Below are 19,626 nucleotides of genomic sequence, written 5' to 3'. Positions count from 1 at the left end.
TTGTAAAATTTTATATATTTTTTAGAGATTAAAACTTAATGAGGCTTTACTAGTGTTCTTAAACAAATATGCTTACTGGTTATCACTATGTAACTTTACAACTAATACTACCCATAATCATAAAATTAATCTTGGTAACATAAACATAATGTAGTTTTACATTGCTGTCATGTGTAACATTGAATGGACTTCAGCCACTAACTACTTGATTTCATGAAATCATGATTCTACTGATTTAAAGTGCCTGATGATTACAAAATGTTAAAATGAAAATTCACCAGTTGAATTATATCATATCTATCACTACTACTCTTCAGGTTATTTTCATGCATACAAAAAATTGGGGCTATATGATCTCTTATCAATTTGAATTCAGTTCAAATTTTGATAATTCCAAACTATGAATGAGAACATGAAAATACACATTGCTTATCTTCAAAGAGCCATCACTATACTTATCAAACATCATGGATTTGCATTTTTATGCTTGCTATCCCTTCAACCTATGGTCATCCAGATTACCTAAGAAAATTATTTTGCTTATATTAACTTTCTGGTAAATGTTGCTTAGTTATTTGAATGTTAAATGAATGATTATGTTATATTATAACTTCAATGAGCCCCAGATGATGCCTTAGGCCTCGAGACCTATAGAAAGAAATGCAAAATTCATTTCTTTTTCCAGCACATCCAGAAATATACCTGATATTTATTTAGGAACAAGATATTTGTTGATTTTTTTTTGCCTTAGTTTCCACTCCATCCAACAAATAAAAATCTTGCTGGTTGTGTTTCTCATTGATTGTTTCAGCCAGCCAAGCCAGGGATTTGTTGTCAAAGATGCTAGTGATTGACCCAGCCAAGAGGATATCAGTGGATGACGCCTTACAGCACCCTTACATCAACGTCTGGTACGATCCTGCCGAAGTGGAGGCGGTAAGGCAGAGGCATATTTTATTTTCTTTCCATAAACAAACCATAGCTGTAGTAAACTCTTAGTAGGATTGAACCCCAGAAGGGCACACAAAAAAATTCTAGGTCAAAAGACCATTATCTGCCCCTCTAAAAGATATTTTCCTTGACTATCTTTCAAATGAATTTGTTTTTTAGGACTTCCTATGAAAGGGGGTGATTTAGTCCAAACTTTAGATGTACTTGGCACATTTAGCATTTGTGTTCATTAAATTGTTAACATGTATGTCTCATCCAATGTGTTTATCAGCCTCTTCCAATGCAAGATTCATGGTTGAAAACCCAGTACTGGATAAGCTACTTTGCTTCTGTTCCATAATAATATGTCTATTAGTATCATGTGATATTTAATATTTCAGTTAGAAACCTTTTATCAAGCTAATGGTGACTTTGTGAAACTACATGAGCTAGAGAAGAAAAAGTGGGTATTTCAATGCAGGCATTATTTTTAAGGTTGATTCCAAAGTGAATATCATAGTGTGATATATCTCTTCTTTCTTAAGAATCTTCCTAGAACCATAACTTTTATCTTCAAACTATTTGTCAACAATTGAAAAATAATGACTCTATTTTCTTTCTTACATCTTTACTTATCTCATTTTCTCTATACTGGGCCACAGATTAGTAGAGCAATGTATATTGCTGTTGTCCACACGTGTTATATAGGCCTTCTGATGAGAATTTGCTTTTTGCACCTCCTTTAAATGTCACTATCAGCAATGTTACCTTTTCTCACAAATGTCAGAATCTCTTCAAATTCTTAGAATATCTGTACTAAACTATCTCATTTTTTCTAACATAATACTTTCTAATGCATGTGTTTCAATCTGTTCTAATCTTTTATTTGAAATACTATTTACTTTTTACCCTTCTCCATACCCAAGAGTATGCTTGAAGATATTTTTGCTGTATTTCAGTTTCTTTTCCTCTGCCTCATGTTCTTGCACATGTGACAGGTGCTAAATTTAAATTTACATAATCCTCATTTCTTCATTCTTCACTAGAGAAGCAGAGGCTGAGAGATGAGAGTGAGGACCAGGTAGAATTGATCTTTACAGACACAAGCAGCAAGCTCCTTTACATAGGTAATGTGATCATTAAATATTCAAAAGGTTCAGAGAGAACACTACAGTGGTGAGCCTCCCACATGGAAACCGTAGTGGAGTTATATGTCTGCTAAGGCTGACAAAAACTGTGCTACCTTTTCTTAAGACCTGCTTACTTAAATAGTTTTACAATGATGTTGACATTTTATTTTGCTTAGGATTTTTAGTCACTTGATTTGATTCTTACAAAATAAAATTCCTTTAACTTAATAATTCTGAGTTCATGATTTTCTTAAAATTAATATACTTTCTTATAACTAAAGTATAGAACCTCTTGCAATCTCTTATGCTTAGGAAATATTTTCCAATGTTCTTCGAATAAAATGAAGTGAGGCAATATGTAGAGAATTATATATGTATATAATACACACATATATTTTGCAAAATATATATGTATATAAATACTCATCTATACATGTATACGTAAATATGTATATATTACATACATATGTAAATATGTGTATGCATGTGTGAAAATGAAATGTAAAACTTTTGCTCTGATAACATTCAAAAAGATAATTTTGGTTGTATTGATAAAAATTGTAGACAAACAAATTAGTTGAAATTGTTGCTCCTCATTTATTTTGATAGTTTGAATTATATGGCATATTTATTTTTTGCTTAGATCTAATTTAATGAATGTAATCTGTTTTTAATGGATTGTGGCCTGGAGTTTAATTGGAGTCATAAAGTCTGCATTTGTAATTCACTTGTAATTATGTTGCCTATAAAAGAGACAGTTGCTTAGACTCTGTAACAACATATTAGAATAATGCCAATGAGTTTTAAATTATTTTAACTTTTTATGAAAAAAATTCTTTGAAGGATAAAAAGATAAAAGGATACCAAAGATACAAGAGTCTATTTTTCAACTTTTTCAATATTGTTATACTGAGGCAGGGATGACAATAAGTGACAATAAAATTCTCCTATGAAGTTTAGGAGAAGAATCTTCTACAAAATGAAGATCTATGAAAAGGAATCTGTACACATAAAAACAAGCATATATTTGGCATCTAGACTAGGATCATTGATTATACAAGAGTAAAATTGTCACGTATCTACAAATGTTGCAGTGAATTCTGATCCTAGGGCAAGAATAGTTTATTACGCTGCAAAATATATTACAGAAACCACAAATAGGAAGTGACATCTGGAAAGTGCTAGAAGCAGAAAGTACTAGAAGTCAGTTATGCTTTTTGTAGTACTAGTAGGATTAGTGTCTTCGTAATTGCACATGAATATGTATTTAAAATAAAAAGACCTTTCTTTATAGACTTTTGGCAAAGCTATAGTAGAGTTATATGTCTGCCAGGGTTGAAAAGAATGTTTTGCATAATAAACTCTAGTGTGTCTTTATAAAACAAATAAATGGAAACATCAGTTAATCAGAAGTCCCATGATTAGAGGTCATCAAGGAGATCCATGTTCAAGCAGCTGTCAAGTAACTCACTCGATGCTTGGGAGGGCAGGAAATTCACAGAGGGAAGAAAAATTAGTTTTGCTGAAGGAAAATAGACACAAGTGAACAAGATATAAGGGAGAAGATGTAGGAAAATTTGATATCTGCAGGAGGTGTTGAAAAAAAGTAGAGAAATGTTTTATGTACTAATCTATTAATCATATTGTACATTATCTTACACATATTTCCCAAAGAACCACAATTCCAAAATCAAGAGAGATGAGCCTATTAATATTTTTAGAACTATATTAGAGAAAATTAATTATGTTCGCATAAGCTGAAAATTTAAAAATCTGGATATCAAGCTGAATAATGGCCTATGTGTGCAATACAGTAGTGCATAAAGACTTTGAAGTTATAACTGCCCAAATTATTAGCAAGTTCTTAGTCAAAGAATGTTCAGAGTAACAAAAGTTCATGTCCAAAATAGAGCACAAAGGCCACACTAAATGTCAATCCTTTTTTGTGAAATAATGGGTTGGTATTCTAACTGGCTCAATGTTCATCAAGAGGGTAAAGATATTGCATTCAATTGCAGTCTATTGAGTTGTTTGCACCTTTATGGATGTGAAAAAATGGGTTAGACTTAAATTTTTACTCTGCCCATGCTAGCTGGCTTCGATCAATTTCTTAAACTTTCTGCAACTCCGTCTTCCTAACTGAGCAAGTTGTCCTGTGTTATACTTACAATATAGTGTTCTAAGAATTAAAAAAAATATATGTGCTCCTAATATGCTTAGTACAGCAATGGCAGCCAGTAAAGAGCATATAAATCATCATTAGCATTGTCACGATTGTTACTATTGCTATTATGACTTACATGAAAAGCTTTACTACCTTTGGTATTAGGAAAAGGTAGTTGTATCTGATGAAAAAGTCCAGCTGGCTGAGGAATATAGAAATATTCTCCAATATTTTTTGATTAATATTAAAAACTGTTGTAGAGGAGATCTTCCCACAGAGACAAAGCCAGACAGCCACAGAGGTCCCAGCCGCTTGTGTTCTTGTTTGAGAGGATTCCAGGCAAGAAAGGAGATTAGTAAAAGAAGAGCAGAGTTGATTAGAAGGAATAGGAAAAGGAGAAACTCTCAAGGAAGAGAGTGGGTCCTCTCAGAGGGTAGCACCTCCCCTCCCCATTCCAGTTTTATTGGGAGTCCTTCAGAAATTTCCAGAGTCCCACCCAGGTCCACCTCTTGACTTCTGACCCACAGCAGAGCTGTATCAGACTTTCAAGTCCCTACTACACATGGTAAATGTCTGAAGCAAGGCTGAATCACTGTGACCCATGCTAACAAGTTGTAGCTGGAACTTGTCCTCACAGATTTAATGATGAGGGTAAATTATCCTTATCTTCTTGAGTTCTGGGATCTGGTCTGTGGGAGGATCACAAAAGTAGTGGCCCTGACCCTATCCCTGCTTCAAGGTAACCTGTCTTTTTCTTACTGGCAAAACAAGCCTGCATTTCTCCTGTAGATAGCAGGTTGTTCACTCAGGAATGTGACATATCCTGTTGACTTAAGCTAGGTAGGGTTACAGATAAATTGTTTTTTAAAGAGAGCATGTGGGGTCAGCACAGGGGGCCCAGTTTATAGAATTATCCCCTTAACCTCATGTTCCCACTGCTCGTGCCTGTAACCTATCAAAGGTCATGTAGTTTTCACATGTTTTTAACGGGTTGGTCCTTGGTTTTTGATGATGGATACACATCTACTTTGCCAAATGTAAGGCAATCCAGTGCGATTAGTTTAAAACAAAGTATAGAGCCCCAAAATCTTCATTATAACTTTATTTTAGGAAAGTAGGGGATATTCAGGATTCTTTTGGGGACTCAGTTTGCTATCTTCTGTGTACACCATTGAAGAAAAATACTGGAATAAGGCTCATTTTGTTGCCTTTTTTTCTTAACAGATTCTTGAGCTTAGAGACTCTAGTAGGGTAGAATGGTGGCATTTCCCTGGCTCCCAAAGGATAGGGTTACTGAGAACTTTTGATCTCTTTGGTGAACTCTAAACTAAGGTAGAGTTAATTACCTCTCAGGGCAAGTAAAGAAGAGTATTTAAGAGGGACATAAAATGTAACTTTTTGGTTTTGATACGAGGGATTGAACCCAGGGGGACTTAGCCACTGAGCCACATCCCCCGCCATTTTTTTATTTTTAATTTTAAGAGAGGGTCTCGCTAAGTTGCTTAGGGCCTCGATGAGGCTGCCCTCAAACTTGCAGTCCTCTTGCCTCAGCCTACTAAACTGCTGGTGTTATAAGCATGTACCATCATATCTGGAAAAATGTAACCATTTTTTTAAACTTCAGAGCACCATGAAAAAACTCCTGAGTGTAAGAATCTTTATTAAAGGTTTCTATAGATTTGTACATAACCAAGTGGGAGATGGAGAGTAGGGCGTAGGAGCTGAAGAGGGAGAAGTACATTCCATCACCAAACCAAAGACATCACAACTCAAATTCATCATCATAAGGAAGCCAATTTAAACTGTGTGGGATGAGAGGACATTTCTTAATTTCTCTATTCTTGAGAAAAAGAAAGACTCAACCTCTGACACTAAAACCATCCCCTAAGGGAGACAAATGTTGGGGGTCAGACTTCATTGTCAGGAGTGATCAGCCTGTCAGACCCCTAAGTTGAAGGGTCTAACTCAGAGAGGCCCAGGTACAATCACTAAGGGCTGAAATGGTGCTCCGGGGATCTGAACAGAGGGGCAGGACTGAGTCAGTCAGGCATCTGGCATCTGAGAATTCTGTTCAAGAGTGCATGAACCACAGGTCCTTGAGGATCCGAAGAAGGGTAGCAGTCCTGTTTGAGCTGACTTGAATAGACCAAAGGCAAAGTGTGACTAATCTAACCAGTTTGGGTGGAGAGTGATTAGGGAACAGGGTCAGAGCTGAGCTTGCCCAATATTTCTTACTTAATTAAATATTAGTTTGGAAATTGGGGCCAGGCTGAGTGAAAATTTAATCTCCCTATACTGAATATCCTTAGTTAAACAACCTGACCTTCAGATTCCCAGTGAGAGCCTAACCTGGGAAGCAAGGTAGCACATGTGTAATAATGCCAAAGTTCAATTCAAATAAGCACTGAGAAAATGTAAGCCCAGAATAGTCAGCAGTGTTACATATTTTACTGTTTGTTCATAACATAAGGTAATTAATAGAGCCTTAAAAGTTTTATTGATATTACTGTTTACTATTTAATTACTTTAGGGATTATAATTTTTGCCTACAATGAAAGAATTTATAGGAAAAAGTTAACCTGACTGTGTTAAGCTATTTTATTACATCACAGATTTCATGCCCTTTGAGCAGATATACTATCTGACAGTATTTTATCATCTTCTTATGTGTCATTTTATTGTATATTACTAGATATTACCAAAGAGAAGGCAGATGCCAACTATGCAGGAAATGTGTGTTATTTTCAATCTTTTTGAAACAGACAAATGTAAATTTTAATGTTGCCTATCTCTGAAAATCTCTTCGAGGTAAATCTTAAGAGTTTAGAGTCATTGTAGAGTAGTTTTGTGCTGCAGCTCAGCAATTATCAACACTTAGAATATCAACTCCACAATTGTGAGCAGCTACATGGACACGGAACCAGATACCCTGATGAGAAAATAGAGTAGAGCTAGGCACAGGATCAGAAAGAACAGAAAATAAATCAGAAGCCTGTGGTCGGCAGGCTCCAGAATCTGGTCTGTCATCCTGAGTAGGAGCTGATACAGACATGTGGACAAATAAGGTAGGACAGACAGTTAAGACCAGTGGGGCAGTCAGGAGAGACACGCATCTCAGATCAGAGATCTAAGCAGGTGCATCCCTAAAGAGCATTTAAACAGAGACAAAGCTTAGAATGTTCTTAGATCGAGTTGCAAAAGCTAGAGCAGATATTCTCTGAGATTGGCTAATATAAGTAGCAATCACTAGCACTAGAATGAAGAGATAGTTTACTGGATCCAAGGGTGAGCAGTGATAGGCCTGCCCTGTGAGAACTTGAGTCAAAGACACAGAGGAGATTCACTTGCTTCTGAACAGAGGGAGGGGACAAGTGGCGTGGAGTGTCTCCTGATCTCCTGGTAGTGTCTGCCTTCTGTTGGCTGAGATTAGCCCTGAGGCTGACAGATGAGCCCAGGGGAAATGCATCTCTGAGGGGTCAGCCCCCTGAGATAGAGAGTTGATCATGGCTGAGGACATGTGTGGGTATATGCACCCAGCGATGCCACTTACTTAGTCATCATTGCTTAATCACGCTGAAATCCCCAAATAAGAGGGAAATAACCAAAGAACTGAGCACCTACACTGGAGAGAAGACTTTGGAGGTTAGAAGGTTTGGGGGACCTCCTCCGCACCTCCTCGGTAACTATTTAATTGGTTCCAATATTTTATGATTTCTTGCCAAGAAACACTAACTTGATAGTCCTGAGGGCAGAAGAGCATTTCTCACTGGGGTTTTCACTGAATATGTGTGCTTCCCCCTTTTATATGTTTATGTCTCTCTTCCAGCTTGTAGTGGGCTCCAGGGGAGCCTACAGGATTGTTGGACAACATGGGGCAGTGAAAGGATCCAGCTCTCTTTTTTCCTGTAGTTGACTCTTCCTTTAATTCTACTCTTCTGACAAGTAGGCGAAGTACACTAGAGAAACTTCTGTCATTCTTCCTTCTCATACACTTCTTTCTTACTACTTCCTACTTTGTCTTTCCTTCATTTCGTATCTCCCTTTTTTTTTAATCCAGTACCTACCAAGCTGTTCAGACAGCCTTTATTTGTTAACAGCACAGTAATGTATTCCCTGATTCTGTAAATGTTAATCAAGTCCACTCTTTGCGTTCCACACTGACATAGATGATGGTGATTTGCAGTAAATTTAAAAATAATAAACAAAAAGTTTTGTTTTCATTGAACTTGGTAGGTTTATATTCAGTTAATGGCTAATGGAAATTTTTATAGGATGGAAACTTTTGATAACTTACTGTCTCCTGAAGAAACTTTTTATTTTATTTGATTATTTAACATGTTTAGTATATGATTTCCTGAATGGAAGAGAGATCTGAAATCACATGTACCTCCCAGTATTAATTAGCTATAACTAAATTGCAATGAGAATCCACTAATCTTCAACCAGATGTGCATCAACTGTTTTGAATAATAATTTACATATTATGCACATTTATCTCTACCTATAATTCTTGGACAACTATTTGGTTCTGAATATAAACAGTGATCTGACCAGGTTTTGGTAACTGAAATGCATAGATTATTACTAAATAACAGAAAAAAATTATAAAGTTGTTATGTTAACTATTTGGAAAGACTAAATTTATAGCTTAAAGACTCATCTATAAATGCATTGGCTATCTGGATCCTTCAAACAAAATTCAAGTAGTTGAAGGTAGTAGTAGGGAATTATTGTCACTTATTATTACCTTTTATTTTTAATTCTCTAGAATGTATTTTTACAATAAAAGCTAACATTATTTGATTATGAATATCACTGGCACTATTGCATCTACATTATGAATATTTTTGTTGTATTTCTACTTTCACTATAACTTCATTAACTACTGAATTCTCTTGAATCCATAATAAATTCCCAAAACAACATGGTAAAGAATAGGCTTATAAATATATATAATTATAAAAGTACTTTTTATACTCTTTTAGACTCCATGTGTATACGTGATTATAAATATGTTTAATAGATTCTTTTATGCTCAGTGAATATTGATTATAACAGTGAAGTGATTTCTTATCATTTAGAAATGATAAGGAAAAATATGAGCTACAGTAATTATGAATTTAATGCATCTATATTTAAAAAATTTATTGTAGTTGTTCCCTTTTTGGAGGTAAGCCACTGATTGACACATACATATGCTTGCTTTGAATATTGTGTAATCGTTTTATTAAATCATTGAGCCTTAGTTTAGAACTGTGTATTAAACATGAAGTACCTAGAAAAGATGATTTATATTAGTTATAAATGAAAACAGTTCTTTGCACAGACTGTCTCTCCCTTTGGGAGAAAGGGATTAAAGTCTTTGTAATTGGCATTTTCCTTTGGTGAGTAATATCAGAAGGTTAGGGCATGTCTTCAAGACAGTTTATGAATAATTCATCCATCTGAAATTCTGAGAGTACTGTTTTTGTTTCTTGATTTCTGCCACAGAATACAGATTCATGCTTAAAGCCATCAATAGATATTATTTGTATTTGCCATTATTGTGCCTGAAGATGAAGTCAGTTTGCATATAAAGTTTATTATATAAAATTTAATAGCAACTCAGTAAAATAATTTAAAAAATCAGAAATGTAAAATTTGATTTCTTTTTTATTTTTTTTATAGTTGTAGATGGACATCATGCCTTTATTTATGATTTTATGTGGTGTTGAGGATTAAACCCAGTGCCTCACACATACTAGGCAAGTGTTCTGCCACTGAGCTACAGCCTCAGCCCAAAATTTGATTTCTTTAAGGAATTTTTGGAGAAAATTGAAAACTATGACGAAAGAAAGAAATATCTTATTTTACTAAAATAAAAGAACTGGTTTCTCTTAACATTTTGTGGATAGAGAAAGCTTTTGTTTCTTTTCATTAAAAGAAAATAAGACCATCTAGTGCCTGCCTTTCTGATTATGACCTTGGATTTAATTACTTGCTTCTTGAAACTATGTATGTGCACCCACTCTTATTAAGAAAGAAAAAGTCTCTTTTATTTTTCTCAAGAAATTTGAATCATGTTTATTACCTTGGATTTCAATTTGGAAAATGTATATAAAGTGTTTTCTTTTATATTTGCATCTAGACATATCACTGTTTGATAAAGCACATCAATCCTTTTTTTTTCCCAAAATCTCCCACTTGGAGCTTTTATAAAGAAAATTTCTTTCAAAAGATTTCTAATATTGTTTCTGGAATTTTATGAATATCAAGAAAAGATTAAATATATATTTTCTTCAGTATTTTCACTAGTAGGATAAACTACCTCATTTCAGTTTGAGGAAAAGCCTAATCGTTTAAAATATTTAGCATATTGGTGATTTTATTTTCATTCTATGCTATGAAATTTTTTCTGCATTTTAAATTTGACAGTAAGACTAAATATTTCCCAAGTGCTCATCACTGGTTTGGTCTATAATTTGCATGTAGGTCATGGATGACCTTTTGGTTTTAAGAAGTAGAGAGACAAAGAAGTCACCGAGGGATGTTGTAATGTGGAGTATCCTTATTCTCTTCTGTCCACTTGCCATCATTTAGATTCTGTTTTTCAGACTAATGTTCCTATGAGTTCTTTTAAATATGATTTCTTCTACTCACATGGAGTTAATAAACTGGCTGAATCCCTCTCTCAGCTGTTCTCTCCATCTGTTCTAACACAAGGACTACCTCTTTGAGTCTTGTGATTTCTTATTATTGCAGCATGCATCATACTGTGAAAAAGCTAGCACGACACCTTGGCAGGCTTAATTTAAGAAATAGCTCAGTGCCATCTATCTGTCATGGAAGACCCTTTTAGTGTGGATATGAACTCTAAGTAGGTTTGTTAGGCTCAGAATGTATATATATAAGTGGGAAGAAACATGAGCTACAATGGATATGAATCTGATGCACTCTAATTATGTGCTTAATTATAGAAAGAGCAATTCATATTTTCTGGTTCTCATTTGCTTGGTGAAAGTTAAATAAATGTCTATAATTCCTAATATTTGCCATTTGCAGAGTTTTAAATTTCCATCTGTTCATTGCTGATGTATTCTTTCAGCAGCAAAATTTAAGCAATTTACTAGTTGCCTTCCAGAGAAAATATAACTTCATTACATTTTGCATGCCCAGTGTCTCACTTGTGAAAGTGAAGATATCTTCTGAATCACATTTGGATTGTTTTGATGCCACGTATTTTGTTGGTGGGAGCTTGTCAAAATGTTTGTTGTAGATAGATTTAGCCTCTTAGAGGCTCCTCTCCCTACATGACTTATAATAGGAATATGTACTTCATGCAGAACGAAGTGCCTTGTCTCTAATTTTAGCAAATTTTTCTACTGAAAAGAAAGATTCATCTTCATTTCTATTCACTGGGATATTCAGAATCTGTTGAACATATCAGGTTAGAAAGCATAAAAAACTGGAATGGTCGAATGGTTGATTCTCAAGACATACCTTTTTCTTTACTAGTGAAGTCTCTTCTCTGATTTTCTGCAAAGCCTACATATTTATTATTTATAAACTCTGTGATTTATAGGCCATATTTGTTCTACTTCAAGCAGAACACTTATTTGGTGGGTAGCCCTGCTTCAATTCCTACATAGTTTTGCTTCTTGAAATGGTTTTCTTTGCTCCTTTACTTTCAGATTCAATGCAAATTAATTGTACAATTAAATTTTAACAGAATATTCTTTATTTTTAAAATCCATCCTGTACTATTCAACACAACAAGTGCTTACTGCACCCCTATGTGATGCTGACCCTAAAGTGGAGCTCAAGACTCACAGATGAGGGAATTATTTCCCTGTCCTCAGGAACTCACAGTCTAGCACTCAGCTTTCTTATGACTCCATTATGTTTGCTGCAGGAAATTCAGGGGACTTTTGAAAAAGATTCTGAAATTATAATTATGTCTATATATCCATCTTCCTGGTGATACAACTCATAAGCTTTATCAGGTTTCTGGAGCTCTTTTACTCCAAATATAATTCTTAAAAATATAAAAAGCACTGGACTCATAGAGAGTCCAGTGCTTTTTATATTTAAGGGGTCTAAAAAATAGTGATATTTTACTGTTACTAAGTTTATAGGCCTAAGTGAACTTTGACTTAAGACATTAAGTGCACTTTGTAGAGAATTATAGCTTATTTCCTTGAGATAATTTTGTATTTGTATTAAAAGACTCATTCATTTGTAAAGATCTTGTTTTTATTTTTAGCAACAGAATGGAGAGGAAAGCAACTGATAAATTTAAAATGCTATGCCTTCTATTTGCACTATTATGATTTTTTGAAAATTTTGACATTATAGAAATAGTTTCCTGATGTCCTAGGCAATTTTAAAATGGAATTTTTTCAAGAAACAGAAATGAACAACTACTGTGTACTATTTAAGTAGCTAGCTTTTTTACTCAGACTGGGAGGCTTTCAAGGGTTAAATTGGCAGTTGGTTTATAGCTCTCTGGTCACATTATTATTCAATGAATGATGCAGGTATCATGAGAATGGAGATTCAACTTTCTTCATCTGCTTTTAATTTATTTCTTGTAATTAAAGACTTACTTCCTTTGCAACATACATTTTCTTTGCTGTGTTTGTCTCCAAAAATTTTTGCTTCTCTTTTTTTCTAAGAAGTTGATTAATTCCAGGTGCAGTGTTGCATGTCTATAATCCCAGCAGCTCAGTAGGCTGAGGATTGCAAGTTCAAAGCCAGCCTTAGAAACTTAATTTAGTGAGGCACTAAGCAACTCAGCAAAACCTTGTCTCTAGATAAAATATTTAAAAAGGGCAGAGATACTGGAGATGTGGCTCAGTAGTTAAGTGCCCCCTCCTGGGTTCAATGCCCAGTACCAAAAAAAAAAAAAAAAAAAAAAAAAGAAAGAAAGAAAGAAAGAAAGAAAGAAAAAGAAAAAGTTGGTTATATTGAGCATTGCACAAAAAAGTAAAATAACCAAATGAAAACAACAAAAACACTCAAAAGGGCCCGAGTTTTTCACTATGCAGAAGAGATCATAGGGTTAAATTAACCAACCATCTCATTTGAGAAGTTCAGCTTAGAGTCAGTCATGCCATCAAGGTTGAGAGGTAAATTAAGAAGTTTCACATTCTAGGAGAGAAGGGAGAAACAATTAGAAAGGACAATCTTTAATGAGACTGAAAGTGAATGTGTGAAAACAGTTATAAGTTATTTAACACTGTAGAATGTTTATATTTACTTTTTCTTTTAGCCCCAAATAAAAAGTTTAGAGATGACATCAGAATGGCATGAGAATTGTAGTAAGACCTAAGACCAAAATTCTTTATGCACTGGAAGTTTGAACAGTTGCAAAAAGAATCAGAACCAGAACAGGCAGAAGGACTCTTGGGTGCTAAATCTTTGTAACCTTCAGAGTCAGAGAAGAGGCTGGATCTGAATATTCTTCCCAAGTGTAAAACCATTGCTTAGGCCCTTGGGCACTGGTTATATGTGAGAAAAAGGTAGAATGAATTCATTCAACGATGAGGCAGAATATTGAAAAGGTTATACTCCCTTTTTATAAGTCTATTAAAAGTTTATGGTCTTTCACAGAGTATGTGCTATAATAAAATTATTATGGCCCTTTCTAATGACAAGGCGGTTGTAAGAATGATAAAAACCTTTTCTAAAACCTGCCACAGGTTTAATATGAGACTCACTGGGTCATTTGTAGAGTAGTGGCCCACAATATCTTGTGAAAGATAATGGGTTTACTGTTTATGAAAAATACTTTTAGTTGATATCTAAAAGGAACTCCCCATAGTTTCTAATTCCAAGGAGAATCTGATGTCTGTCTTTAAGTACATTTGGAAAACTGAACTTCCTTCATGTTTCATTGAAAGAAGCAATGAGTATAATCACTATGCCTCAGGTTCTTTTTCTGAAAATTTCTTATCTAAGATGTGAGTTATTTTGGACTTTGTTCAGCAGAAAGCAATTTTGGTGACTTTGTTTCATGACAAATGTGCTGGAGTGCTGTTTTCAGAGTAGAGCAATCTGCTATCACTTCTTTTTCTGAGACAGGCTTGTTCATTTTCCTTGCTCTATTGCCTTGTGATTCCTATTTAATCTCAAAGAAAGGTTTATTCCTAGCTAGAATCCTTACACAGAGACGTTCTTAAATAATTAGTATCTTCTCAAATGGAAAATTTAGCTATAATCTAAGCAAAATATTCACTTGTAATTAGTGAGTTTAAAATATGGATACACATATTCCAGCTTTTCCAAACCAAGAGTTTTCAAGCATCAGGAGAGGACCAAGAGCTACCGTGTGAAGACAAAGGTCATGACACATGAAAACCATTCACTGTCAACAATCTGGACTCAAGGTCTCATCATACTTTGAATAAATTACTTTGATTTAGTTCACCTAAATTTATATAGTAATTCAATTATATACCACCACTCAGCCTTCATTATTTCAAATAGCAAAAATATGTAGTTCTTGTTATTCATAATATAATTGATAGTTATGTGAAGATGATTATAACCACTAATTGTTTCCAAATTAGTCCTTGAATTGTTTCACTACTGGATGAAAAGAAAAGTAGGACAATAGTAATTCCTTATATCTGTATGATGTTCTCTGTGACTATGCTTATTTCTCAAGCTTTTTTCTTCCCCAACATACCTGAGTGGCATAGTTACCAACTCATCTATGTTGTTAAAGTAAAGATTCCTGTTGAGATGTGTGGGGTGTGTCAGATGCCTGTGGGCCCATCATTAATTGGAAATAATTTCTCACCTTCAGGTGATTGTGCTCCACCTCAACCTCCCAGCCCCAAACCATCCTTGCCCACCACGTGTGCCTTAGAATTTTTCACTCTGGGAGCAACTTGAGAATGAGTGTTTTGCCACAGTCACATTTGTATCAGCTTTTAGCTGTATTCCTTAAAGAAAGTAGGGTCTCAGAAATATTAATGACACTCTTGAATTGTTATCATATTGACTAATATGTTTTATTTACCTTTCCTACAGTGTTCCTATTCTCCATTATCACAGCAAAAATAACCTTATTACTTGGAAAATACTAACCTGGGTATTATTGATCTCATTTTACAGAATTTTAAAATGATTTTACCTAGACCCACAGCTAAAAACTAAGGGTCTAAGCCTATGCTCATTTCACTATATCACAAATCCTTTAAAAACTCTATTTTTCTATACAAAGGAAGTATTTCAATAATTTGAATATTGAAGAAATTTAAAATAGAAATAAATTTACAAAAATATTTTAATGATATTTTAATTTTTAATGATAAAATAATTTTGTATGTTAATACATAAATACTTGTATAATCTGCCAAGTGTATTGAATCCATGTCACTATAAGAGGCAGTTATTACCAGATTAGCAGAAGTCTTTACACCTGACTAAAATATTTTATTAGTCCAAACCATTGATGTCATATTCTAAACTTTTTCAGAGAGATCAGTGATGGGAGGAGAAAATAGCAAGGTTTGAAATGAACAAAAATTATGCATTTTAAAATTAGTAAATATTATAAAATTGAAAAACTTATTAATATATCTGAGTTTAAATATGATAGTACTCCTGTAAAAGTAGTGAAGTTTATTTAAATCAGTTTACCTGAAGCGAGTTACTTATTCTGTACCTGTTTCTGTGTTCACCATGGATTCATATCCCAGGGCTACTCATTGATCCTAACTGATGAAGTGTGATTTCTGTGGCTAATATATCTAGGATAACTCATTATTGATTAATGTGATGGATATAGAAGTGCCCCAGATCCCTTTCTCTCACTTACTTTGTGTCTATAGGACAGTGTTTCAAATGTCATGTGGCATTAATGGGCTGACTCAGCAGTATCTGTGATACTGTGTTGTGTTGATATTTAACCTAGAACCTTTTCTAGTTTCTTTTCCGCTCTCTTTTATTCTACAACATCTTAATCAGGCTTACATGTCCTTTATCCTATGGAAAGAAGGTCTTATAAGAAGAGCTATTGCTTCTCAGAATTTTAAATTAGCTCTTTTCCTTGAGAACTGTCCACATATCATTATGTCACTTATTGTTTCCATTTGATCCATTTTTGTGTTTATCTCCCTCAACTCTACTACTCAAAGTTACTTGGCAGCAGAAATACAGTTTTATCTACTGAGTGCAGAGAACAGAAAGCAATGGTGGATGCATAGTGTATGATCAATGAATGTCACTTGAATTGTATTCCCCTGTGCTGTGCTGAGCATTTCTTTATGTTTATAAAACCCTTTCTCATATACAATCTTATTAAAACCTTATAAAAACTCTAGAAAATGATCATTATTCTCAACAAATCTTACTGAGATGACCTTCTAAATAAGTACTCAGCATCTATCAGTCCATACAATCATCTCTGCACTTTGCTCTAAAGTGCCTCAAGTTTTCCTTTTAAAATGTGAAAGTCACATAATTTCTCAGCTAATACGCTCCAGCGAATTCTCATTGTATTATAGTAAAGCTCCAAGTACTCATCATGGCTTTCAAGGCTCGATCTATTTCACTGCTGTTCCAAATTATAGTACAACCCTTAGTAAGAAAGGTGTTTGATATTCCAAGTCAGCATGTACACACACACACACACACACACACACACACACACACAGCAAAACCTTCATATCTTGATATTTTTGTCACATTCTTGGTTACATTAGTAAGTGCTGGTAATAATGAATCAATCTTTTTATTTTTTTCATGAGGGCAGTGTAGAAAATATTTCTCTACTTCATTTTGCCCCTCCTTACTTTTCTGATTTTATTTTCTGTGTTTTCCCCTTTCCACTCTCCTGAGTGTATTGGCCTTTTTGTTTCTTCTGACCATGATAAGCAAGCTTCTCCACTGATGTCTTTGCACTACAATTCTTCTATCTGGAACATTCTTCCCCTTTTAACTACATGGTTCCCTCATTACTTCAAAAAAACTTTTGCTCAAATGTTACCTTATCGAAGAACTCATCCATGATTATCCTATCTAGAATAACACTCTATTATACCCCAGCTTCTTACTATTTTCTCACAATATTATTAATGTTTTATATTATATCTCTTTTAATTCTCAAACTCATTTACTAGAGTTAAAGATCCACAAACAGAGAGACATTGACTCTTTGGGACATGGCTCTATCTGAAGTACTTAAAACACTTCTGGATCCTTAAAAGCAATATAATCAATATTTTTTTATTTCTTTTTTCTTTTTCTTTTTTTTTAGAGGAGGAAAAGTTTATTTAAGGGCTTATGGTTTCAGAGGTCTCAATCCATAAGACAACTGATTCCATTCCTCAGGATTCCAAGTGAGGCAGGAACAATATGACGGAAGACTATGACAGAGGGAAGCAGCTCACATGGTGATCAGAAGGCAGAGAGAGAAAGAGAGGTCTCTACTTGCCAGATACAAATATATACCCCAATACCAGGCCTCCAATTCCCACCTCCTGCAACTGTACCCGACTATTTCAGTTACTGGTCAGTTAATTCATATCAGGGTATAAATTCACTGATCGGGTTAAGACTTTCACAACCCAATTATTTCTGCTCTAAACCTTCTTGCATTGTCTCACATGTGAGCTTATGGGGAATACCTCACATCCAAACCACAACATTCTGCACCTGGCCACCAAAAGCTTACAACCATCTCAAAATGCAAAGCACATTTTGTCCCTTCCCAAGAGTCCCCATAGTCTCAACAGTTCCAAGACTGCTCAAAGTTAAAGTCCAGTCTTCTCTGAGGCTCAACACAACCTCACATTGTGAGTTTCTATAAGATTAAGGGCAATCCAATATCAAAAGGTACTAAGTAAATGTTTCCATTTACAAAAATAGGGGCATAGAAAGAAGGGATAGGACCAAAGCAAGACCAAAATCCAGCTGGGCAAACAGGTCTTGTAGCTCTGTGTCTGGAATCTGAAGCACAAGGCATGATGTCCTCTCCAAAGGGCTTGTGTAGCTCCTCCCTATGGCCTTGTTGGTTGAAGCCCAAGTGGCCTCTCTGTTGGCTGGTCTCTGTTCAATTCCTACAGCTTTCCTAGGACATGTCCCACCTTACTGGCATTTCTAAATTTGGGGGGTCTGCACTGCAGTTTCAGCTTTCTTCTCAAATCTCCACAACTTGCCTTCTCAGGGAGTACCTGCAGGGACTCCCAATTTGCTGCCTTTTGCCTGGCTTTTAAGGCCTTCCTTTGAGATATTGGTAGAAGCCTCCACAACCCGCTTACTCCAACATCCTGCATTCCTATAGAACCAACACCATGACGTGGATGCCAAGATCTGGTGCCATCTTGAGCAGTAGCCAAGCTTCCAGAGACCCTGGCTGCAGCAGCTTCTGAATTTCTGGGTGGCTGAGCATGTTGAAAAAACTTCCTGGCCACCTTGTGCAAGAAGGGTGCCCCACTGATCTCCAGAGAATTCTCACCTCTACTTTCTTGAGCTTTAGATGATGTGCTCATGGCCAGATCCTAAGATGCCCTCAAGCCATCTTTCTTACTGTCTCTTCACCATAAGAAATGTCTTCACCATTTCTTTAGTGGCAGCAGTGTCTTTAACAACTCAACTTCCTTATCACTAGTTTTACTTAGGCCATTTAAGTCCATGTTTTCCAAATCTTTTTGTTCTGCTTTCTGTTCCTGATTATCACACACACACACACACACACACACACACACACACACACACACAAAATTGGCTAAAAGCCTTCAGCAATATCCATGTCACTGTCTGAATGCTCTGTTGCCTAGAAATTTCTTCCACCCGGATTAAGAAATGTACTGCTTTTAAAATCATCCTCACTGAAGGTCTCAGGACACAGGCAAAATTCAGATAATGTCCCAGCCAGAAATTGGCCTCTAGTCAATTTCCAGTAGTGTCCTCCTTTTCCTCGAAACCCTTCTTAGCCCTGTCTTCTGTCTGCAGTCCTGTTGGCATTCTGGTCTTCTGAGCTCCCAGCAGAGTCAGCCATTTGCTTACAACAATCTAAAGCATCTCCAGCTTATACTGCTAAGCATCTCAAAATTCCTCCCACCAATGCCAAAAAGCTCAAAATGCTTCTGAACCACATGGTCAGGTTAGTCACAGCAATGTCCCCGCTCTCGGTACCAGTTTCTGTTTTAGTCAGCTATTTCACTGCTGTGACTAAAGGACCTGACCAGAACAATTGTAGAGGAGGAAAAGTTTGTTTGAGGGCTCACAGTTTCAGAGGTCTCAATCCATAGACATTCGTCAGGGCTCCAGGTGAGGCAGGACCAATATGGCAGAAGAGTACAGCAGAAGGCAGCTCACATGGTTATCAGGAAGCAGAGAGAGAGCTATTTTTTGAATTTTAAATGTATATTTACAGTTAAAGACACTAAGGTTCATGGATATTGGTGGTGT

General features: G+C 35.4%; 1 protein-coding gene across 3 annotated transcripts in view; it reads left to right on the top strand.

Annotated features, from left to right (window-relative positions):
- Window positions 1-19,626, top strand: part of Mapk10 (mitogen-activated protein kinase 10) — a 156,951-nt gene that overhangs the window by 115,833 nt on the left and 21,492 nt on the right. For all 3 annotated transcript variants that reach the window (XM_077803263.1, XM_026413760.2, XM_077803262.1), the window contains one exon: window positions 812-936. In XM_077803263.1, coding sequence (XP_077659389.1) covers window positions 812-936 — 125 coding nt within the window. The remainder of the gene's footprint in view (window positions 1-811; window positions 937-19,626) is intronic.

This window comes from Urocitellus parryii, chromosome 10, assembly GCF_045843805.1.
Source record: "Urocitellus parryii isolate mUroPar1 chromosome 10, mUroPar1.hap1, whole genome shotgun sequence".
Lineage (NCBI taxonomy): Eukaryota > Metazoa > Chordata > Mammalia > Rodentia > Sciuridae > Urocitellus > Urocitellus parryii.
Note: the sequence above shows the minus strand (reverse complement) of the source record. Positions and strands in the feature narration are given on the sequence as shown.